The sequence below is a fragment of the Epinephelus lanceolatus genome, chromosome 17 (assembly GCF_041903045.1).
Source record: "Epinephelus lanceolatus isolate andai-2023 chromosome 17, ASM4190304v1, whole genome shotgun sequence".
In the NCBI taxonomy this organism is placed as follows: Eukaryota; Metazoa; Chordata; class Actinopteri; order Perciformes; family Serranidae; genus Epinephelus; species Epinephelus lanceolatus.
In genome coordinates, this window is record NC_135750.1 from 34,292,171 (window position 1) to 34,317,124 (window position 24,954).

Here is a 24,954-nt window from a genome sequence, read left to right on the forward strand (position 1 = left end):
GTTTGTATTGCGTGCAACAATTGTTTCTATTATTTTGTCCACCATGTCTATATCATGAGAGTAGGCTACAGATTAAAAATACTTCTCTTTATGAAGAAATACAATCCAACAAAACCACAAACTGCATACAAATCCACCATGCAGTCAAATCAGCGCCTCTTTTAAACTGTTTCAACATTAGAACCTTCATGAAGATTACATTTATTGCAGGACTGTTGTATTAGAATGCAAAGTTATATCTAAGTGTACCTTACAAACTAACCTTGGGGTCACAATGCTGACTGCAATGGGTTCCACCACTACAGGTCAGCGATTACTATGCAGGCCACAGGGCACACTATAAATTTAAATTCCTGTGTGTAAGCAAATGCTGAAGACAGCAAGTAGCATTTTTATACTTCAAACTATAATAGACAAAATGGTTTGAATGTTAAACTAAATCACAACGAGTTTTAAAAAGGTTGTGAGTGTGTTGCAAGATCTCAGCAGAGATGTGATTGGACCATTAATGGCAGACCCAGGGAAAGTTTTCCCTTACACCATTTCACTATTATGAAAGACAAAACTCCACACACTTTGAAACCATGACATTTCAAAATGATCATAATTTTTTTCTACAGATACAATAATTATCATGCAATAATTACCATGCACTAGGCAACACTGTCTCAACTCCACATTAACACACAGACATGAGATTAATACTGTTCATGTCAGCTCAATCTCTCACTCTTTTACAAAATGTGGAACTATTCCTTTTATAGATTGTTCTAATGTTGAACACATCCTAAATCATAGATAATAGCCAATAATCAATATGTTGAAATAGTAGACAGACCAAGCAGCAACCTCTGGGGCTTTAAAAATGAGGCTAATGCAGAAATGCCAAAAACTGCAGTTGCTTGAATGGCCACTTGAGGCTGGCTCCATGAGTGAATCACTCCTCATAGACCCCCATGTTAAAATGTCCAACTTTGCACCAGAAGTAAACATGCTTACAGCCTGGTACAAAAAAAATATTTGGTCTCAATAGCTATTTTCCTCATTCACTGCAACTGTACCAGTGGAATTTTTATATAACTCATCCATTTAAATGTCATTAAGGCTTAAAGTTATACAGAATTGAAGGTGTGGTCCCTCTGAGTGACAGGTGGGTGTTGTCTCTTGACAAGTTGCTGCCATGGTGACAACATTGGTTACGTAACGCAATCATGCTGTAACCCAAGATTCATAGAGTATAGACGTAGCTATTTCAGTGTGTTTTCAGTTAATTTAGGTTAACTGTAACGTTTTGCTTGACAAAAAAGTTTTATTCGGCATTTGTTGACTACAAAAAGACCCTCTATGGAGTTTCAGTGGTTTTAAGATTGTGTTTTACTCGCGAAAAAAACAAAATAGCATTATCATAGTTAACCATAGATGTAAATGCACTGTGCTAACCAAGCTAGCAGCTAGCATAAGGGTTAGCTCCATCCTCCTGTCCAAATATGGTCACTTGCTCCAAAAATCCAAGATGGCGAAGACCAAAATGCCAAACTCGAGGCTTCAAAATGGGAGTCCACAAACCACTGGGTGATGTCACGGTGGCTACGTCCATTATTTTATACAGTCTATTAGACAGACTAACCAACTAAAAGCAGATCACAAACCAAAAGCCAGCTACAAAAGCCATTACCAATCCCATGACCAGAAATACCCCAGACATGGCTCCTAAAAAAATTCAGTTGTCCTTGCAAACCCAAAATTCATGGGAAAAACTGAATTTTCAAATATCAAAATTTGTGAGCTATTATACAGCCTCTTTTGTTAGGAAACACTGAGAAAAACTGAGAGCAGAGTTTTGGCACATGGCCTTGAAAGCCTGACACAAGCCTGATAACAAAATGTGTCAATTTTCTTCAGTGAATGTCAGCTTCTTTTTAACATAAATGTATCTCAATCGCTGTCACACACAGCAGTGAGTGAGGGCAAAATGGGGATTTGATGAGGGAGTAGAGAGTATAGAGAGGGTGTGTAGTCAAACTGCAAATTCAGGAAAAAGGAAGGTAGTGGAAATAAGCAGAGAGCTGGTGCATAACGCCTTTTTACATTTACACTGGCCCTTAAAAGCCTTCAACCTTTCCGTCACCTTCCTCTCTCCCCATCCTTATCCTCCCGCCAACCCCACCACGGACAATTTCTCTTGGCGAGGTTTGTCTCCTTTCTGCTTCGCTTCCCTGACATTACAACCCCCCACCCTCGCTTCTCCCACTACAGTATGTAATTATGATAATTGCTCATAGGGGTTTGAGGAAATTGAATTTCCCATTTCGCTCTGGCTCCTTTATCCCACCAGTTCCTTTTTGTGCTGCCCCCCTCCATCTCCCCACCATTCTCTGCAGGCCTAGAGTCTGCCGCTTGGACACTTGAGCAAATGTACTCCTAATGTTTGCATGTGTGTCTTTGGATCAATGATAAAAATATGAAACAAATATACCAATATGAGAGAGGAAAATCTAAACAATGAGAAAGTAAAATGAAAATCCAATTCATTTCAAAGAGTTATCAAAGAAAATAAAACATATTGTTAAAGTTTCTGACCCCGCTGATTGAAAATGGAAATGATCTTGGCTGCATTTCAGCAGAGCAGTGGATTTCTACCACTCACACACAAGGTGAAAAGCCATATCAAAGCTAATAACATAATAATAATAAATGTACACTGGACCCAGTATGGCACCATTCGAGAAAGGTGTCCCTGAGTCACACTTCAGCACAGGGCATTTGCCTAAGTACCTGCTCCCAAAAATAGTTGCTGCGACTGCTGTGTAGCTCTCAGGGCCGGGGGAGTTCAATTATTCAAAAAAGGTCTGACGAAAGTGTTGCCTGCCTGACAGGCTGCTGCAGCTGAATCAAACAGCTCTGCCATGCTGCCGTCAGCTGAAAAACCCTCCATCCCCAGAGTCAGCTTTTCAGGAATGAAGAGGGGGGACAAAAAGCACTGCTTAATTTTCCTGATTGCTTGTTACTCAACCAAGTTGGAATAGGTTCCTTCATTTTATACGTGACCCAAGACAGTAAGAGTTGGGTTCAAAATAATGGTGAACACTCACCAAAGAAACTGCTGAGATTCAACAGCAGAAAGGTGAGCAGTCGGATTATTAGATGGCTTTAAACATTTTAGTTGAACCCAGAAAATATGGGGATCCAAAGTGTTCAATAAAGTATTTATTCATCCATCAAGACAAACAGGACAGAGCCAGTTCTGTGACTGTATATTGTATGTTTTAAAATGCATTGCATTATTTCACAATTTAATGGACAAATTATTAATGTATAGACAGTTGATTGTCTAAGGCCTCATTTACACTTGTCATTTCAGGTGTCTGGTATGCAGATGAAATCCAGATGAGATTTAAGACACTTTCATTAACACTTAGACACATATATGCATCTGTTGGCCACATCACAAATCTGATTGCAGTCTGTCTTTGCTTTCCCGGTTACATGTAAATCAGGGTCAGCCCTCCTCCAGTGCAGGAGGAGGTGATAATGCACCTGAAGGTGTTTGGTAAGTGCCTTGTTGCTTAATGAGATGGGGAACAAACAGCTAATTTCAGTGAAAGATTAGCTGCTGTTATCACAAGGACAGATGAGACAGACCATGGATGTATTTAAAGGGGAACACCACCTAAATTAAGGATACCAACATGTTATTTCCATGGCCTAGGAAAGTTAAATTATTAGTTGTGAACATGAGCTAATCTCTCTCAAAGCAAGAAACTACAGAAGTAAGTCCTAAACTTGTGATGTCATCAAGTATAATGTGTGGAGCTGCTCCACAGAAAACTGGACCAGGCTGATCATGGCCACGTTTTAAAAATACGTAATAAAAATACATGCCTCATCTATATGATGGAGCTATGGTAGCACTCATAGCAGTGAGCAAATTGAGTTTACCTGCGAACAGACTGGCGCTTAAGAGGAATAAGGAGTCAGCTGACAATGACGATATAAAACCAACCAGGTCTCACTCCAAAGTGATCAAAAAACAGTGCTTGGTCAGTGGCTTCAGACACTGATGAAAAAAGCTGTCCTTTTACGTCTGCATGATAAGCAGACAGTCGCTGTTGTTGTTCAACGGCACCTGGTGATGTCAGAATGTGTTTTATAAAACAGTCAATAATACACGTTTTCAGCAGTTGTGAACCAGCGCAATCACAAGAGATCCTTGAGCAAACAGCCATGAATATGCACACAAAATATGAGGCTGATTGGTCCAGTAGTTTGCAAGATTACCTGGACCCATGGAATGTTTACTTTTTTATATCCAGATGAGCATTATCCTATTGTGCCTTATATCTAATCAGTTCTGAAAAAGAAAATGTTCCCATATACTCAGAACATTCCACTGGGTGCTCTCAGGCCCTGTTCATAACTGGTATTAACATGTGTCTCAGGTGATCCAAACTCAAGTAGACAGCGTTAAATACAGGTGTAAACAACCACCGAGTAGCAATGTGATCCGATCCCTCAAACCACTTTAGAGTGGTGGTCTGGCGTTTGACCACGTATCTTTTGTAGTGTATGCTGATGTGTCCTGATTTGTCTGTCAAGAATGCAGGACATGGTGGTCGTTTTGGTGACAGCACGCTAACATTCTGTAACTTGTTAGACAGAGTGTTGCGTGACTGTCCAGCATTTTGCCATATGGAAAAACAAGTACTGTAATCTGCTGACAGCAATATCTCAAAGTGTACTGACATAACTGCTAATATTATGACTAGCGAGCAGCAGGCAGGGTGGATATAATTACTGCGCACCAAGCCCTTTGACCTTCTAGTGTAGGTGATGTAGGCAGTAATGAAATCTGAACACAAGTGGTCTGCTGGAGACCAGGGGTGGACTGGGACTAAAAAACAGCCCTGGACTTTGACTCAGCCCAGCCCACAACAACCGGTGCGCATATGGTATGCGCTTCCTTCTTCTTCAATTTGATTGGCGGCCGGCTGGCTCATAAATATCTATGGGCCGGCCGGCATCCAATTTAAAGGCTGCCACCTAGTGGACTGGACGTGGAACAGTAGATTATCAGGGAGAATAAGAAAAAAGAAAAAAGAAAAAAAAACGGTGATGACTCTGTGGTGGCTGCCGGCAGTCCTCGAGTACAGGCCATTCTGTGATTCTCTAGAACCTCCAGATGACCAGTCCGCCCCTGCTGGAGATGCATGACAGACACAGGTGTAAACTGCGATGTGTCCATTTGTGTTCGGATCACCAAAACGCATGTTAATACAGTGTAAACAGGCTCTCAGTATCATCTATACTATCTTTTCCAATTCATTGTGTATGGAACAGTTGTAGGCTTTTAGCACTCTCATTTTTGGATGTGATAGACAGTAAGTTCATGTTTGCTCATATTTTTGGACTCTCTTAGATCATAAAAAATAAGATGTTAACATTTTGGAAATGGATGTAGTTATCCTTTAAGGAAATCAGATCAGTAAGTGGGTATTTCAGATAGATGCATTTACATCTTTGCAACATCCAATGTAAATAGAGGGTAACTGCTTATATTTCTTGCCACCATGTAGTTGTTGCCATAGTGATGTTGACCTTTTCCCAGTTTTGAAATTAACTTGGCAATCATAACCAAAACTACGAGAATAAGAACCCAGTTGTAATGAACCGAAAATAGGAATTCAGTGCTATACACAAATGTGTATTCCACAAGTATCACTCCACCTTGAACTGTGAATAAACCAAAGCAAGCAAGAATCTGCATTATTGAGCATCTGGGAGCTACATTTTTGTTGCTGGACTGCCAAAGAAAAAAATCTTCTCCCGTTTATTTTCTACCACCAGAGAAATCCACCCACTGTGCTAAGGGAGGTATTTTACTAAAATAACCCAAAAGTCATCAATGAGGCCTCATTCACTGTAGCTTAGGGAGTTTCTAACCCTATAACAATTCCATTATTCTGGGTATGAAATGGTTTTTACTGTCCAATGACAGTTTAAATGCTGTATAACAAGCTTGTCTGTCCTCACAAGAACACATTACTGTAAGAAAGTATTAGAAAAGGGAAATTTTTTTGGAATGTTCATACAAAAACAATCAAATTTAAAGGAGATATATAAAAACCTGTATTATTCAAACAAAAGAAACATCATGTTAGTGTGGTCTGAAGTGAGGAGTTCCCCAATGATGGCGGCACACTGACTCTTGAAGGCAAAAAATACTAAATCACCTTAAGAAGCCAGCAGGAAGCAGTGTGTGCTGAGGGGCAATCAAGGTGTAATTGCACGGGCTGCATTAAATGAGCAGTCTTGCGTATTCTGACACTATTGACTGCTAGGAGGCGACTCAGCCGGAACGTGTCGTCTGCATAATAAACCAGGCCAAACTGAGACCTAACTAATGTGCGGCAACAGAGAATACACCTTTTAGCTCTTGTCTGAATGCTAAACGTCATTCCATCTGACTACTCACTCTGCTAGAGAGTGAAAAGAGATGAAAGGAGGCTTGTTAAACATTTGCTACGTACCAATGTTTTTTTCATAAGGGGAGGGGGGCGCAGTGGGCTGTTGTAATACATTTTGCTCATTACTCTGTGGTAGTTTGTAGCCTCTTGGAGCAAAAACAGCCTGGGCAGCTACTTTCATGTAATCAGCAACCCAGAGTCAGGAATGAAGCTGATTTTGTCCCAACTGGGGCTCCTCATTTATTAATTGGGCAGCTGCAGGTCAGTAACCCTTTGCCTTTTGCTCTTCAGTAGCTAATAGAATGATAAAATTAGTTAAAATCCAAATATTGAAAAAAGCTTGAAGAAATTAAGGTTATACGCATTTATATTTTACAATCATCCCTACTTAGCAGAGTCTACTTCTAGATATAGTTTTTAACACAAGCTTTTAAAGGAGCAGTTTAAAATTTGCCAAGAAACTCCCACACACTGCCTAAAGGAAATGTGCAATATGCAAAAGAAAAGAAATATGCAAAAGAAATAAATTTATTGCGATGTTTCAGTAACTAGGCCCTCATCAGGCAAAGGAGCAGTATATGACATTCAGGGCCTTAATGTAACAGCAAAATACTATTTGCCATAAACACATATTGATGTATGGCATCCTGAGCTGAGAATGAAGTCATATTACCTCTGTGTGTTGTAATCTGAGCTTCTCTGTTCTTTGTTGTTGTAGAATATCCAGCAGTGTGTTTAGTGCATGCAAGTCCATGTGTTTATCCCACTGGCTAGTTAATTGCAGCTGCTCTGTACTGCGCTCATACGGCGGTTCCTGCAGATAACTCCGTCCTGAACTAGCCAGTGGGATAAACACATGGACTTGCATGCACTAAACACACTGCTGGATATTCTACAACAACAAAGAACAGAGAAGCTCAGATTACAACACACAGAGGTAATGTGACTTCATTCTCAGCTCAGGATGGCATACATCAATATGTGAACCAGCACAGTACATCACACATCGCCATACTAAGTTAGCAAGGTAAAGAAATACATCAGCCAAGTGCAAGAGGAGTTTACAAACTACGCCTCAGGTGATCGAGATTGCTGATGTGGGCAAACCCAAATCAAAACCAACAAAGAAACAAAAGAAAACATCAAGGCAATTACTTGTCCAAAACGGCTCTCACAGCAGCGATCCATCAGCACATGCTGCTACCTCAGGGTAGGACACCTCCCAGACCCTGAACTCTCATGGAGGTTGTAGAGTGTAACCATGGAGGATCCATGGTTACACTCTACATAAACACGCGTAACATCAGTCAGCATGCAGCTCCTGTTTCCGCAAGAGACGACGACATGGACTAGCATACAACAACACCGGGATTTAGCTGCAGCGACAATGTGCCTTACTTGCCACACACGACAATCCAGCCCAACATAGAGGGAACAAAGGAGACTGAAAAACAACTGCTGCTCACCATCAGGTGCCCTTTATCACCTGATCACTGTTAGTGCACCAGATATAAGTCTGGCTGGACCAAGTTTGCCACAGCATCAGTCCACTTGGCTACATTGGTTAGGCTGACCAAACGTCCTCTTTTGCCCGGACATGTCCACTTTTCACATCCTGTCCGGGGCGTCAGGGGGGTTTTTATAAACTGATGATAATGTCCGGTTTTCCGTGTGTTTGTGTGTGTGTGTTAGAGTGCGGCACGGGCAGCATATTTCTGTCCGAACCCGAACCGAGCCCGACAGTAGATGACCAAAGCACTGAGTTTGTGTCACACAGTGGCTACAGGCTATTTAACAGGCCGGGCGTGCGCCGTGGGTGCTCAGCTGCAGAGAGTGAGACCTCCGTGTTTGAGACGGGAGCGGGAGGTGGGAGGTCTGACGCTTCCAGCGAGGGGAGAGGGAGAAATAAAACAAAATAGGATAAAATAGGAAAAACCTGTCTCCCTCTTTTATTTTATTTTCATCGTTTAATCAAGGCGGAGGCGGGCAGCTGGAGGTCCGAGACTTCCAGAGAGGGGAGAGGTAGAAACAAACAGCCAATGTGTGTCTGTGTGTGTTACGTTCAGGTGTTGTCACGTAAATAACAGTGCCCAAGCAATAAACAGGACAGACAATAGGATTTTATTTATTTTTACACTACATTTTCACTGAAAGCTGACTGAATCCGACCCGAGCCCGAATACAATTTATAGCTACATTTTTGACCAAACCGGCCCGACCCATCGGGTACTGTCAGGCTCGGATCGCCACACTCTAGTGTGTGTGTATGTGTCCCATATTGGGGCCTATTTGAAAATCTGTCTTTGAGAGATATTATTTTGTAATATAAATATATATAAATATAAATTTTAAATATATTAAAATTATAAGGCATCTTTGAGTAAACTGCGAGTATCATTTAAGTAGGCTATGTCGTGGCCGGTCGAGTGTCCTCTTTTTTGGAAATCAAAATATGGTCACCCTAACATTGGTGCTATTCGTGCTGTTAGCACCATTAGCTGCTGACCACAAGTTCAGCCACCTCCATGTTAAGAACCGAAAGTACCCAGTGCACCAGTGCATAATGTACAGAATTAGGGCGTTTTTCCACATAGCAGTTTTCTTTGGCAGAAAAGCAGTGATGGGGTGCTGGGGAGTGCTCATCCCAGTGCTACATACGTGCTACTCATGGGTTTTGCTTCTATGACAACATTATCTTGACATTAACATAACAATAACAGAGGGTTAACTAGGCTACACAGTAAACAACAAGCTTAAAGCACATATAGTTACAATAGTACAGCAGTCACCAGCAACATTAAGTGTCCGGCTCATCTACTTCCACAAATGGCCTGTTCAGTCTTTGTCGTGATAGTTTCTGACTGACATTTCATACAGCTCAGGACAGAGAGTGAATCAAGAGGAGCTTTAAAAGGAGCAGCAGTGATAGCTATTTCTGAAAAGTTCAGAGATTTTAACTAAAAGCGCTCAGAGCCACCGCACAGTGCTTTTTCTCTAAGGTGGCTGCATGCACACTCATACACTTTCCCCTCATTGAAAACGACACTGGCGCTCAGAAAAAAACCCTATGTGGGCACAGGCCACTAAAAATCTATCTTAGCACAGTATATTACTTGCATTTGTATGTTGGAAGAGTTATTGGTTGCTGTAATCCTCAATGAGCAGGGGAAGTAAAACAGGACAAGGACTGTGGGTTTTGTGTAGTCAAACTATAAAGGTATTGCTTTATGGCCAGCATAGAGACCCATAACTCTTGCCTTGTACATATGGCAGAATTTTATTAAGCTTAAGAAATGTATGAGTAAGAATTAGTATTACAAAGAGTCACAGTAAAATAATATTTTAGTTGCGAAAAATGTCATTTCAATCATTTTTCTTCTTGAAATGATATAATTGTTTCTGGTATGAAGCTGCCACCCACTATAAGCACAGTTACTGCTATCAGTCTAAAGCCTGCAGACAGTTTCTGCAGGTTATTACTGCTGTATGACAGCCTATTATCTCTCTATGACAGGCCATTACCTGCACAGAGGAGCTGGGTAATGAAATAGGCAGGAGGACAGAGAGAGGACAGTGTGCTATCAACAAATCAAACAGATGCTCTTTACACTGAGCCGCAGGCGCGGAATCTAACACTGAGACTATGTGTCAGAGTAGACTAGCTACAGTACAGTGGGCTCACAGTACTGATGATCTTTAGCCAAGCGCTGCATTCAGGGATGCAACAGAGGGGAAAGCCATAAAGAGTCTGCATGTGATTCTAATTAAAGCTGGATTTCTTAAGTCTGGAGCAAAAATTCATTTTGCTGCATTTTGTTTGAACGGACTGACTTTAGGGTCATTTGTCTATAATTTTAGCTAAACTTGATGGTCAAAGCACTAACCCAGACTGCAGTTTTTCCTCAGCCCATTTTGGTATTAAAGGAGTACTTCACCCACAAAATGATCACTTGTATCTCAGTAGCTCACCCCGTGTTATGTGGAATTTGTGAAGAAAACTGTTTTTCTCACAGTGAACGAAGAATCCAAAAACAGGGAAAATTCATGATGAATTTGAGTGAAAGAGGGCTGTGTTTAACAGCAGCAAAACTACTTTAAAAAATCTATTTGAACAAACAACACCTGCGGTACAATCCAGAACTCATCACTTCCACACAGGGTTGTCCATAAGGGGCCATAAGGGGGAAGCTCTGGGAGCCCTGCCACTAAAGGGGGAGGGGGGCATGGAAGCCAGCCATACTTTTGTGCATCCTAAATATAAGCAATGACAACCTCATTTCATTATGAACCAAAATATTCACCATTACTTATTAAGTTAGCAAAAAAAAATAATTAACTAATTGCAACCAATAATGAAACCATTGCAAGACCAACAAAAAAGCAACAAAAGAAAAGAAAAAGATAAACAACGGTGGCCAGCAACGTGAACTAAAGTAATTTATTTTTAAATGTTTTGTATCATATAAACTGATTTCACTTGAGAGCCTTTAGAAAATTGACACTTTATAAATAAAATAAAAAAAATGTTGGATAATCAATAGTGAAAATAAACCCTTATATTTACTGCTTTTCAGAAGTTGCATTGCCTCTCCTGATGAGCCAGATTTCTCTTAGGAGGCATCTAACATGCAGGTTTTCAGCCATTAGGCTTTGTTGTCACATGTCCAAACAAACCAAATGAAAAATGCAAAGCTGCAGAGCTCAAATAAAGCGCATCAAACACAAGCAATGTAAATGTGCCTTGGGTTTACCTTGCTATTTGCAGAACAGATTTTAGATGTAAGTGGAGATTGCTTTCAAAAGAAGACAAAGCCTTCTCGAATCAACATGTTGCAGCTAAAGACAGATTTTTGTGCCTGCAAAGGGCCAGTAAAATACTCAAGTCAAAGAGAGCACAGTATTTCTGAATGGGTCCCAGATGACCACATTAAAGCTCACCAGTCTCTAAAATAACTCAGCTTGAAATTGTTTATTTTCTAGTAGTGGTATTACAAGTACAATCAGGTATATTCCTTCAGTTTTACAATGTTATTCAGAGCAGTGTTACCAGGCAATTAATATAAAATGATTTGCATTCCTAACATTGTATTATTGGAGCAAATTATACCAATTTCAGACTTGGAGCCGGCCATCTTTGAATGGCAGTAATCAGAGTGAGCAATCAGAAATCAGCAAAGCATTCATTCAGAGTGTTTGTGCATTCATCAGAGTGAGACGACTGGTTTCTTGCTTCTGACACTCATCTTTCTTCATTACTGAAATGTCTAGAGCATGGTGTGTTGGAGGACAAGTGTGTGTGTTCAATATAAAGAACAACTGATTGTTAACAGTGATGTGGAAAGAGATACCCCTATACATACATGACCCAAGAGAAACACACCCTCAGAAACAGACTTGAGTTACATGAGAGTATCAATATCCAAGGTTGATACTGGCATATCATATGGTCTGTTGTCCAACTCAGATTTGCAGACTACAGCTACAGCTCTTTAATGTTTATCAGTATTTATATATCAGAAGACTTTCTGTCCAGATATGTCTAAGGACTTAGGGGCATGGGAAGGGTAATATACTTTGTATATTATGTATAGTATATACATGTAAAGCATTTCAGTTTTAGCTGCTTATGACAGCCCAACACACATTAACCAATAACTAAACACTTAATTTGTAGGCAAAAAAATGCAAATAATGTAAAATACAAAAGACCTTTCATTTTTGTTCTGCTCTCCAATGACTCTGTGAGCTTCAGCACGACGTTTCAAAGTGCTATCCATTTAGCAGAAGCAAAGATTAACTGATTTGTCTTTTATCTTATTTTCTGTTGGCTTTGCTGACAGGAAGCTAGCTAGCTGCTTTAACATACAGAAATAGCTGTAGATCCTACTGCCCAGCATCTGGTCTACACTGGTTAGTTAATGTTAGAATTAGCTGCTCTGCACAGCGCACCAGATTTGATCAAAATCTATCTATCTATCTATCTATCTATCTGTCTCTATAGTAGTCTATAGTATTTCATTTACTATAAATAAAAAAAAAAGACCAGTATCACTATCAACCGCTCAACTATCTCACCCTCATATAGACTTACATACACACACACACACACACACACACACACAATCCTGCTTATTAATTCTGTGCTGGATCAGTAGAAAATTGAACAGTAATGGTGGTGACATACAAATTTGAAAGAACTGGCAACCCTCGGTGCACCAACCTCCCCCGAGCACCAGCACGGCCACAGCCGCCACCCATCTCTCTGTCAGTCAGCACTCCCTCTTACTCTGCATCTGTTCTTTCTCTTGCTCATTTAAGCCTTCACTCAGCCAAGTGTCCATACCGCTTCCCTGCTTTCAGGACTAGAATACATTGGTTTAACAACCACCTCTCAGGAGAAATGAGCGGTCCTCAAAACGGGGTCTGGAGCCTCCCCAGGGTTTTTAGTAAGGCTCCAGTGGGACCTCATAAACATGAAGAACCGGTGAATTTCAATGTTTGGATTCCTTTGAAATGATCCCATTTGGGGAAAGCCTAACAATGACTTTTCCTGTGCAGCAGAATGGTTAGAGCCAAACAGTCAGATAGGGGGGAAATAGATCCTTTACCCTCAAACATGTAGTACTGACGATGTGGAAAAACGGTGCTCAAATAGCACATGCTATTAAATATATAGCTCCTCAGTCTATTATCCCCCCACATTTCATCAGGTGTGCGATAGGGTGTGCAGGGATGGCTCTGAGATTTATCAGGGCTGTTTAATGGTGGGCTCCATACATACAGGTGGAAAGTACAGTTAGTCAACTCAATTCCCTCTAGTTAAATACAATTTTCAGGGACTATTGAATTTGTCTGACTGCTACTGTTAGTCTTACTTTACAGGTTAACATTTTACATATATACACAGGATCAGTAATAAGATACAGTGCAGTAGGAATACTGTTGGACTGAACAACCCAGCAGTATGAAAAGCAGTTATGTGTGTATTGGCTACAACATCATACTGCTGTTCACTGATTAATAATCATCTAATTACATAATAACATGACTCTGAAAGGGGCCATTCTGCATAATGAGAAGGCTGACTTCTGATACTTTAAAGCAAGCCTATGCACCTTAAAAGGCAGCGACTATGGCCACAGGTGGTAATAAGACAATGGTCACTGTTAAAATGTAGTGTAAGAGTAGCTCAAGGACAGAAGTCTCAGTCATGAAGTCTCAGTCAGTTGTAGCAGCAAAACCCAAGCAGGGCATGGGCTAATCATAAGACAACGGGCTCCTGGGCACAGATACACAAAAGGCCCCACCACCTCTCCTCTGACAGACAGACTGTGTGCTAGTTTAGCCTATTTTTTGTTGCTGTTTTGTGTCTCTTCATAGTCATTATGCATCTTTTGGTGCAATTGTGTATTTTTTGTGTGTCTTTGTGGCTGTTTTGAGTCTCTTCCTGGTCCATATTAATTTGAGTGGCATTTTGCAGGTGAAGGCCAGGAAGGCCCCTGAGCCTTGTCTAGAAGGTCTGTTTCATTACTTGTAACTTTGCCTTTTAATTTGCAAAATAAGTTTCATTGTGTGCCTTTAAGGAGACTAAACTTTGCTGATAATACTTATGTTATTTCACATTTTATAGGTAGTCTATTTTTAAATGCAGGACTTTTATGTGTACAGTAGGCTATTTTAACTCCATGGTTTTCAAACTAAACGACTTTAAATCCATTGGCTACATTTTGTGTATCAAAGACGCATCTTGCCAGCTACTCCCATGATGTTCCTGGTTAGCAGTAAAGTGATGAGAAGTTACCAAGACAAACAGTAATAACGCAGGTTGTATATGAAATGTCCGGTTACCTCCTCAAACAGCTCCAGGCTGTACGTGTTGTCGTCATCCGCGAAGAAAACCACACCGGCGTCCCGCCTGCTCCGGTGCTGCCGGAGCCATGCGAGAGCCACATTCCTCTGTTCAGTGGCGCGTGGCATCCCGGTGCGCTTGAACCTGCGGGGAGTGAACACATGCAGGTGCGTGTACGGCACGCCGCACCGGGCCAAGAAGCGCGCCACCAGCTCCGTGCGCGAGGTCGAGTCCTCCACTACGATCCAGTGGAACCGGGGCACCTGGCGGAAGGCGTGGGCCAGACGGGTCAGCTCCGCTTTCTGCACCGGACGGGTGTAAGTCGGTGTGATGGCGTAGATAACGGGCAGAGCGGACTGGTTCTGGGTGCTGCCACCCACTCCCGGTGCGCCGGTCCGGGCCGCCCGCTGCGCCCTGCCGGTCCGGCTGGCTGCCGGAGCCCGGATCGCCCTTTTACTGTCGATATCGATCATGATGATGACAATAAGGACCCAGGGCAGCAGGATGAAGAAGCGGCTGAAAAACACTGATTTCATGGCGAGGCTGAAGTTACCGTGCGCCCTCTCTTTCACTCACTCCATCACACACAGAAGGGCACCGACAGACCGCAGCTCCAAGAACCCTTCCTTGAAATCCTGTGATTTTATTCTTCACACCCAAACATCAAAAACATGCACCTTTAGTCCATCTCAAACTATGTACAGCACAAAACCTTCCGCTGCGTTCCCCCGTCCCGGCGGGACCGTTTCCCCGGAGTCCCCCTCCTCCTCCTCCTTCTCTTCTCTCGGATGGGACTTGAGTGCTTCTTCGTCGTCCTACCCTCCTCCAGCTCACTCTCTCCCAAGCCCCGTTAAATTCCCATGTTCTGTCGTCCTTCAGCGCGTGTTTCCAGAGGAGAAAAACAAGCGGTCCTCCCTGCAGCGGGCGGTGATAACCCACCGATGTGCGCCGCCGAGGAGCATCACTTGGCGAGGACGGAGCGCTGCTCTGAGTCTAAGGATAATAAGGCAGGAGGGGAGGAGCAGGTGCACAGCAGAGGAGGGGAGACGGGATAGAGGAGAGAACCTGGGGAGAGAAAGAGAGAGAGAGAGCGCCAGAGGAGAGAGTAGAGGGGAGGGAGGAGGGGGGACGGGCGAGAGGGCTTGTTATGTTGTGCGCATCAGTGTCCACTGAGAATAAACCCTGCTGATAGAGAGGCACAGGGAGAGACAGTGAGTGAGAGAGTAGCCTGTGTTGTATCTCATGCTGTGTTTGCCAAGAATAAATTATTAGATAGAAAACAGGAGGATTTGATATGAGATCTCGGAGGACAGGATACATTCAGGGGTCTTTGACAGAGTTCCAGGGGCCCCTGGGCTGAAAACACCAGAATTGCTTCTTTTCAGAAACAGAACTGTTGCAAACTTATTTTAAAATTAACAGGACATAATGATAAGAAATGGGTCACAATATGACCCCATTCTGTTAATGAGGTCTGTGGGTCTGAGTGTAACAAAGACTTTTGTTTAATAAAGTTAAGTGGTAAGCTTTGTGTAATCACATTTAAACAGAGATCCAGCCTCTTACCTGACTGTGATGATCTGTTACCTGTCTTCTCCTCATGTAGTAGTAAACTGCATATTTTAGGGTCTTGAACATACAAAACATACAAAACAAGCAACGTTCAGATGCCATCTTGGTCTTTAGTAAATTTTGAGGCTGTTTGTCACTACTATCAAAAGAAAGGTATTAATTCAATAATCATTACATTAATAAAATAAATAGTAGACTGTAGTCCAATTAGACTGATTTAAAGGCAGAATCTGAAGCAGGGCTGTAGTAAACAATTTAAATTTCAATTCATCCATCTATAATTATCTTACTTGTAAATTATTATCATTATTATGAGTCATTTTTGTCCTTAGATGATAGCTCACAGTGTAGACTTTGTCGAATTTGCAATTAAATGCATTATAAACCCATCAACCCACCAGGACACCCAGTGCTCTCATAATTTACATATACAGTAAATTGAACTTAAACAATTAGTCATTAAGTTGATTAGTTGATTGATGTAAAATGTGTCAAACAATTATTATTAGTTTGAGTGTTTTTTTGTTTATTTTTACCCATAAAGTCATTTCTGAAAGAAAAATGCAAAGAAAAAATGTTTGACAGTAAACAGAATGTCTTTGGGTTCTGAGGTGTTGTTTGGGCAAAACAAGCACTTAACAGCTTTACCTTTACCTGAAGCTGGAATTGCTCAGGGTCGTAATTCTTAAACTATATCTTATAACTATATGCTTAATGCCAGGATATGACTACACAATATCATCCTGATAATGCTGAGGCCAGGGACGTAAGGCACTATCAGACCCCTCCAGTTTTTACAGACTGAAAACTAACATTATATTTACGAGACAACTACAAACAAAGAAAAACAGGAGAAACTGCACGCACTAGTGTGTGTAATGATGAGGGTATGGAAGTTCAGGCTGTTCTCAAAAACTGTTCATATGTTTTCCTACATTATTTTGTATTTTGGAAGGAGGCACTTTAAGGTGGTGGATGGGTCACAAAACTAGACTTTCCCTCTAGAATTTCCCCAGAAGACGCGTTTGGAATGTTGTGAACTTTGAGTGAAGTTTGAATCTAGGTACGTCCTCACCAGTGTTGGGCTCGTTACTCTGAAAATGTAATATATTACTCATTACTCTTTTCAAAAGTAATATATTACTTTACTTATGACTCCCTGCCAACAGTAATTCGTGACAATATTCGTTTTATACTTTTCTGATACACCCCATAAAAGTGGTAAATACGTATCTCCCCAAAATTCAGATGTGTGCCCGTATGTGAATGTCAGGGTGCGGCTGTGGCTCAGAGCTAGAGCGGGTCGTCCATCAATCGGAAGATTGTCAAAGTATCCTTGAGCAAGATACTGAACCCCAAATCGCTCCCGATGGCTGTTCCATCAGTGTGTGAATGTGTTAAAAACTGAGTAGCTGGTGGCACCTTGTAGGCTATGGTAGCCTCAGCCACTAGTGTATGAATGTGTGTGTGAATGGGTGAACGTGGTAGTGTAAAAATTGCTTTGAGTGGTCAGATGACTAGAAAGGCGCTATACAAGTGCAGGTCCATTTACCATTTACCATTACCATCACCAGTAAGTGCAGGGCCGTCGCAACCGGACAGGCAAACTAGGCAATTGCCTAGGGCTCCGAGCTGGAACGGGGCCCCCAGAGACGGCTGACATTGGTCCATATCAATGACAATATGATGGAACCCCTATAGACACTGCAACAACGACAACACGTTGGAATTCTCCCTAATGGGGCCCCCTAATAGCTGCTGCTTGTGAGTGGCAGTGGAAGTAAGGTGACCAGACGTCCTGCACTGTGCGGGACTGCACAGCATTTCTGTCTCTTTTCACGTGTCACGCAAATTGAGACCATGTCCCGCATGATTGGTTGCCACCCGCACTAGCATTGTTGGAGTACCGTAGTACTACGGTACCTCACGGTACCACTACTGTGGGATAAGTTCAAAGTCCAGTTGCAAGAGGGTGAGTATCCATGCGCCATTCAATAACGGCGCCTGCTGGCCACCTGGCACTCGATATGCTGCTGCAGTGGTTTGTTTTCCAGTGACATTTCAGGTATTAGCTGAGCTATTGAGTATCTTTAAGCAGCGAAAGTTACTATTTATTTCTTTTTTACTTGTAGGTTAGATTTGTTTATATATGCTACAGGGATTTGTGTTCCACAGAGTTCTACGGTGCGAACATTTTACTCGCATTTGCGACTAAAAATAGTTTTGCGCAAGCAAAACAAATCATTCAGGAGCACGCTGTGCGAGTACAGATTTCAACCAGCAGCAGAAACGAAAGGTGAATCCTGCCGGTTGTGGGTTGAACGGGGTCACAGACGCCGTATTCCTGTCAAATACGGCGCAAGGTAAGGGCTTACTGGCGACGGAGAAGTCTGGCTCCAGGTCCAGTAATTTCCTCTTTGCTGATTTCATGACTGCCCAGAAATACCTGAACAGCCGAACCGTGGCAGCACACAGGTGTGATATGTCAGAGGAGAAACGAGCAGTTCACATTTCTCTCTTTGTGGCACGTAACAGGCCTCCAAGGTGCCTCTTGTCTGGGGCCCCCAGAGTGTCTTGAAACAGCCCTGAGTGTAGCTAAGGCTAGATAGCTTCTATTTCCTGTGACTGGTATTTTCCCAAGTCTCTGCCCGAAAGATGGAGAGTCCCTCGTGGAGCAACAGTTCATCCACCACATATCCAGCCACAAGCTTCATCACTTCTTTGCAGCTGCAGCTGTCATCAGTAAAATCCAGTTTTAGTTGTTTACCCGGTGCACGGCTACAACTGATCTCCGTGGCCAAGGATGGCTAACCTTTGGTGAGGTGTATTTCCTGGAGCTTCACATTGTTGTTTTGTCGGTCATAATAGCCAAGGTGTTTCAGACCGGAGGTTTGGAGACGTGTTTTTTTTTGCAGTGGAAAGAGTTTTTGATAACAAAAGTAATGTTGCAACGAGTTGTTTGGTTTTGGAGTAACTGTATTATTACATTATTACATTATTACTATTAGTAATTAGTTACACTACTCGTTGCTTGAAAAAGTAATTTTATTATTGTAACGTGTTACTAGTAACCAACACTGGTCCTCACCACGTTTCTTTTCTTAAACATAACCACAGAAAGTTTACTAGCCTAATCCTAACCTATGTACATTTGACTTAGTTATGTAACTTTAAGGTTACGTTAAGAACGTAAAGTCATTCGTGGGGCGCTTATTTGTAGGATATCATACGGACTGGTCTGTGTACATTTTTGTAGGATATCACACAAACCGTTTGTTGGAAAGTCGGAATGGTGTTTGTATCTTCTAAATTGAAACAAATTATGTAGCAAATAAATGGAGATCATGGAAATGAGAGTAACTTAAAAACATTTTTCATTTCAAAAATCTGTAGAAAGAAATATTTTACTAAATCTCTAGAAGTATAAAAGCAATAAAAACATATTTCTACATACTTTGTTACATAATAACATAATAATAAGCACTTTACACTCCACTGTACACATTTTTCTTTATGGCACCATCTTAATTGTGTTTTTTGTAGAGCTTCTTAATGTGATGGCCTGAACTGTGCTAACATATCATCATATAACAGATACTTGAGTGAAAGTAACTTTTTTTTAACATAGTGTCAGTGTGAAATGTCTGCCTTTGACAACTTTGTATTTAAAAGCCTCTCAGCAATAGATTTATAACTACATGAGAAATGGCCACCACCATCTCCAGAATGGTTTTATTCTGCACTGTGGGGTGAGTCAATATATATATATATATATATATATATATATATACATATACATATATATAATATATTTGCTATGATCACCCATTTCATGATGCCGACCAATCAAAATTATGAAGAAACATGGTTGTGTTTTGTTCTACTCAAGTAGGTGTATCTGAAAAACTGAAGTCCTTTTGAAGATTTTTGCAACAACACGTTCTGGGATGTTGGCCCAGGACACTCTTCCACACATGGCAAAGCAAAACAGGAATGATGATGTCTATTGGAACAGTGAAGTTAGACACTGACACCTCCTTCCCAACCCCCTATGGATGCCTTGCAATTCGTGAAAGATGGACAGCTATGATTGGTTGGGGAGTGTTTAGTCTCTATGAGTCCATGATTATCTGATGAGTGGCCATACAGAAAGGCAAAGAGAATTTTTGTTGATGATATAGACTTCTGACTATACAGGGTCAGAACAGCTGAGTTCTCCAGTGTAGTACATCTGAACAGAATTGGATCAAACAGAGGTCAGTGGTCTATTGTGGATCCATCAGGGATCCTTAAAGCTGATAAGAGCAGGAGCTCCTGGTTTACTGGTGTTCTCCACTTCAGCTGAGAAGCTAATCATTGGTGGTTAATTATGCACACAACACGGATCAAGAGATCTGTCGGGAGGAAAAAGAAGAGAAATCACTGAGCCACGCTAATAGAGTTGGTTCACACCAAACTAATTGCAGGCAAACAAGCTCATAATTTTACAGGATGAAAGCACCTTTGATTGTTTGGATTAGGGAGCAGCCTGGGAGAGCTGATGTTTGTGGAGGGTGGTAGAGACTGGCAGTACTTTTAAAGCACGATGTTCAACACTTTGAGGCCTATCGCATATCACATTGTCCTCAAACAAAATGACTTTTGGAGGCTTAATCAATCTCATGCTCAATGATTTGGGTGAAAACCAAGTAATGGGCTTACTCAATGATAAATCACTTTTAAGAGACTGATGTGACGATAGCAAATGGTTTACCAGGCTCTATTCCAATATTAAATTGTCATGCTTTATCAACCTTGATTGCGTGTTCTTCCATCTGTTCACACACAACGAGCAATTTGGAAATTAAGATGACTCATCAAGCAAAATGTAATTTTTAATGAGATCATTTTGATTGAAATTGCTTCAGATATTAGTAGCTATCTACAGAGGAAGGACAGCATGTTTGTTCTATGTAGGACATTGAAAACAGCATGATCAAAAGATGCTTACTTATAGAAATGGAAATATTTTATGATACAACTGAATAATCAAGTATTTTGAAACTTGATTTGTAGCAATTCTTGACTCATTTGTTTCAGAGCGTCTTGAGATAAGAGAATTCTCAGCAGCAAGACGAGCGATGTTGGAGTCACTGGAATTGATCAACAATTCAATCCTGTCAATCCTATGGTACAAGAAAAATCATACATATTGCTGCTTTAAATCCTGCTGTCAGTCCAGTGTCAAGTCATGACGCCTTTCCTGCTCTGTCAATCTTTGTAAAATCTTTTCCCATCTCCTCCTCCTGTCATGCTGTCACATCTATCAATCACTTGTCAAACTGCCTTGTCATTCACCTGTCTCCACATTATAAATGCTGTTTTATTCATAGGATATGTGTGTGCAAGTATGAAAATGACTGACAACTGAAAGAACCTTTGGGCCAAAAATAGACACCTTTAAGAATAAATAATTGTAACTTTTTGACACAGAACCAATCCTGCTGCAGATGCAGCGTGTGCAGCTCACCAATGTAAAAGCATCAACCATGAACAACAGCTTTCAAACTAATTGCCTCAGCATGTCGTTAATTCTCACAGCTAAGGCATGCTTTTCTAAATCAAATTATAATTTACAATAACAAAAGCTTTGTCAGATGATAAGAGCAGTTTTTCATTGGCAGAACTGCTCTGGAGACAGAATTAAACCTCAATGATCAGAAAACAGTATGTAACATTAGTAATGAGACCAATGTAAAGCAAAGAATAAAAGTGGAGTTAGCCGATATGATGAAGACATACTCTCTTACTCTGTTTTCTTTTAAGTAATTATTCTGCATCTCCAAATTTAAGGTATGCTAACTAGCTGATAGCTGGTGGTTTGCAAGCTAGCTGACGCTCCGAGATTAATTATGTCATGTCTGTGGACAACACATTCTCGCTCCGACCTTGTTACATACTGACGTTTGGTCATGGACTTTTTACGTTGAGATATGATGTGCAAGGAACCCTGGGTGCGTCGGTTGTTGATGTTCTGGGACGCCGTGTCAACTTCATGCATTGTCTGTTTTCAAAATACACTTCTGTTTTCACAGGAAATGTACACTTTGCATACAGCCTCTTTCAAAATAAACACACTATGTAGGTACAACACTACAAATTGACATTTTTTTCCTTCAACAACAAAAGCACGTGGTTACGTTATGCCTACGCATGCACATAGTTGGGTTTAGGAAAAAAGAAGCCTGCTCTCATTCCTAGGTTGTCAAATACAGACCAGAACCTTAGGAAGTGCCCCAGGATTTGAAGCCAATTTTCATAGTGGCTAAACAGTGGAATTACACCCATCACACCATGCCACTGGGCTCAAAAAGACCAAAAGACCTTGGACTTACATAGCGAAAGATACACCCATAAATCAGTGGATAAATCTGGCATCACACCCCTCGCAAATGACTTGTTTCTATCACAATTCAATTGATTACGTCTGATAACATTCGGCAAGTCTGCAAGAGCCACGTCATTGAATCATTTAATTCCCATTCAAATTAGCAGAGCGCTAAACCAGAAGTAGCCGTCTCACCCAATGAAAGCCTCTATTGTGCCTTCTCTATGGGCAACACAATGTGGAAGTTGTGCCAAACATCCAGGTAATTTTCACATGGGGCAGCTGTTTTTTGGCTTCATGCGGCCTGAGCAACTTTCACAGGGTCCAGCCCCGGTTTCAGGTTCCCTTTATACATCCATGAGACTAGCACTTTGTCACATCCCTTGGCATGTGATATCTGCATCAAAGGCTCCCTTTACCGTCTTTATGAGACACACCAGCTGGTGTGTAAATCCATCTGCAGCAGTACTTTACACTGAGAGCAACTAACATTAGACCGGGCAACTAACATTAGAAGTGCGCATAGGTTGATGGTCAAACAAAACTGGACATTCACCCAGGAGACCACAGTGCGTGTTCCATGTGAAACCAAAAGTCAGTGTTGTTCTAGCGTAATGTTACGTAATTTACGTATGGTTGTCACTTACTGATGTCACTTTCATGATATATTTACATAACATTAAGTATTTACGTCAGATTACGTTACTGTTATGTAACATACATAGTTTTTAAAACCCAAAACATGATCTTTTTTCTAAACCTAACCAAGCAGTTTTGTTGCCTGAACCTAACTGCGACCACAATGTGTGCCAGCTGTGCGTCCTTACAGACGCTAAAGGGTGCCCTGCGCATCACTATGGGACACAATGGATGTGATAAACAGCATTTGATGACCTGGGAATAAGAACGGTTTGCTTTAGCAAACAGTTGAGCAGTGTTTCTGTCCACCTGGCTAATATCCAATATTTACTCTCTTTTCAGCTCTGTGTTGGTCTCCAAACACTCCTGAGAAAACTACAAAACACAATACAGTATAGAAAAAGAAGCACAAGAACATGTAACACGTATCAAGAAACACAGAACAAATGTGGTACCATTGAGACGAATATTTTAAGCATATCTGGCCCTGTAGCTTTAAAATGCTCCACTATAATCACCAGCTAGATACTAGCTTTGTTTGGCAGCCAGCCAGCTTGCAACTAGGTTTGTGTATCTGCTGATTGATGCTGGGCATGTCATATATATACAGAGCTTTTTACTGAAGCAAGGTACCCACTCAGGGTAAAAATGTAATTAATGAGAAAAAATCAAATGAAAGGCTCCAAGAATTGAGAGAAACTGTCAGGTGGTAAATTCTCTGTGGGTTTGTCACAAAGAGGAACACCTTTTACTTTACATCATATAACGCCGATTTAGTGTTAATATAAAAATATAAAGTCGTTTTAACTTGCTGCAAATATTGGGTTTGTTTGCCAGTTTGCAAACTTGTGTCCCTGCCTTAAGCTCCCAAAAAGCTGTGGTTTATATCAGCCAGTGTTTCTTTCTATTTTTGCCTCCAGAGCAGCTTTGAGAAATGTTTGTAAAGCTAAACCTCCAATCTGCTCAGCATTACCTGGGCACTTTGTCAAAGTGTGAAAGCAGTTGATGCAGTTAGAAGAAAAAAACAATTTCAGGTAATCCAGTCCATTATTCTTTCATCCCATCATTGCATACACCACTCCTGGTCCAGCTGCATGCTATTAAAAGCATCACCAGTGAACAAGCTGGTCCCAGTGAAGTCAATTTAGATGATGTGTTCACCTCTGACATAAGCTTGATTCAGCGTCACTGTAAGGTTGGATTGAGAGATGCCGTTGATTTGACCCTGAGGGCTTGGCTACTATGTGACATCATGTTAAATGTCAGGACTCTGTGTTATTGAGGGCAGCCAGAGCCTTGCAGTGTGGTGCCACGCAATGACTGACGCCGCTCCTGCTAGTGGCAGAGTGCTGCCAGAGGATGAAAAGTGGGACTGTGCAGCCACATGGTCATCCACCTCTCACATTTACATATAATGCAGTTTGTAATATTTGTTGTACAAGTGGTCACATTGGGCCTCAATCACTAATATGCGTGAAGAAACATTATTAGTCTGTGCATAAAATAAGTATGCATGCAAAATCCCCACTGAATTCATGACGTGTGCACCGGGTGATTTTGTTCTTAATACCATGAGCCCGCTATCACCCCCATTTTTCTGTAAAAGGAAATCTGTTTGCCTAGAGATTTATTAAAGCGAAAGTAGTGATGCTGTGACTACGCACATCTTAACAGAATTCCTTCTATAGAGACATGGGGGTGTGACAGGATGCTGATTGTAGGTAGCGGGCACATGTCGGTCAGTTTAGAATGATTCTAATTCACCAACATATGCATTGGGGTTAGAACAAAATCAGTCTATGCACACATCATGAATCTGGGTACAATTTTGTGGGCACACTTAATGTGCAGAGTAAGAACATATCTGCACACATATTGGTGAATGAGACCCCCTATAGAGAGATAATGTGGCAGTCACTACATTTATAAAATGGCACAAAATATTTGGGTTATTTCATTTCTTCCGAAAAAATACAATATTCCTACTAAGCTGTTGATGAAAATGAATATTTCACAATCATCCCCATTTCCATGCAACTATGGCACAGCTGTGTTTGACAGGA

General features: G+C 41.3%; 1 protein-coding gene across 1 annotated transcript in view; it reads right to left on the reverse strand.

Annotated features, from left to right (window-relative positions):
* b3gat2 (beta-1,3-glucuronyltransferase 2 (glucuronosyltransferase S)) overlaps positions 1-15,308 on the reverse strand; it is an 82,200-nt gene extending 66,892 nt beyond the window's left edge. The window contains exon 1 of the mRNA XM_033612961.2: positions 14,313-15,308. Coding sequence (XP_033468852.1) covers positions 14,313-14,849 — 537 coding nt within the window. The 5' untranslated portion in view covers positions 14,850-15,308. The remainder of the gene's footprint in view (positions 1-14,312) is intronic.
* Between the last annotated feature and the right edge of the window lie 9,646 nt (positions 15,309-24,954).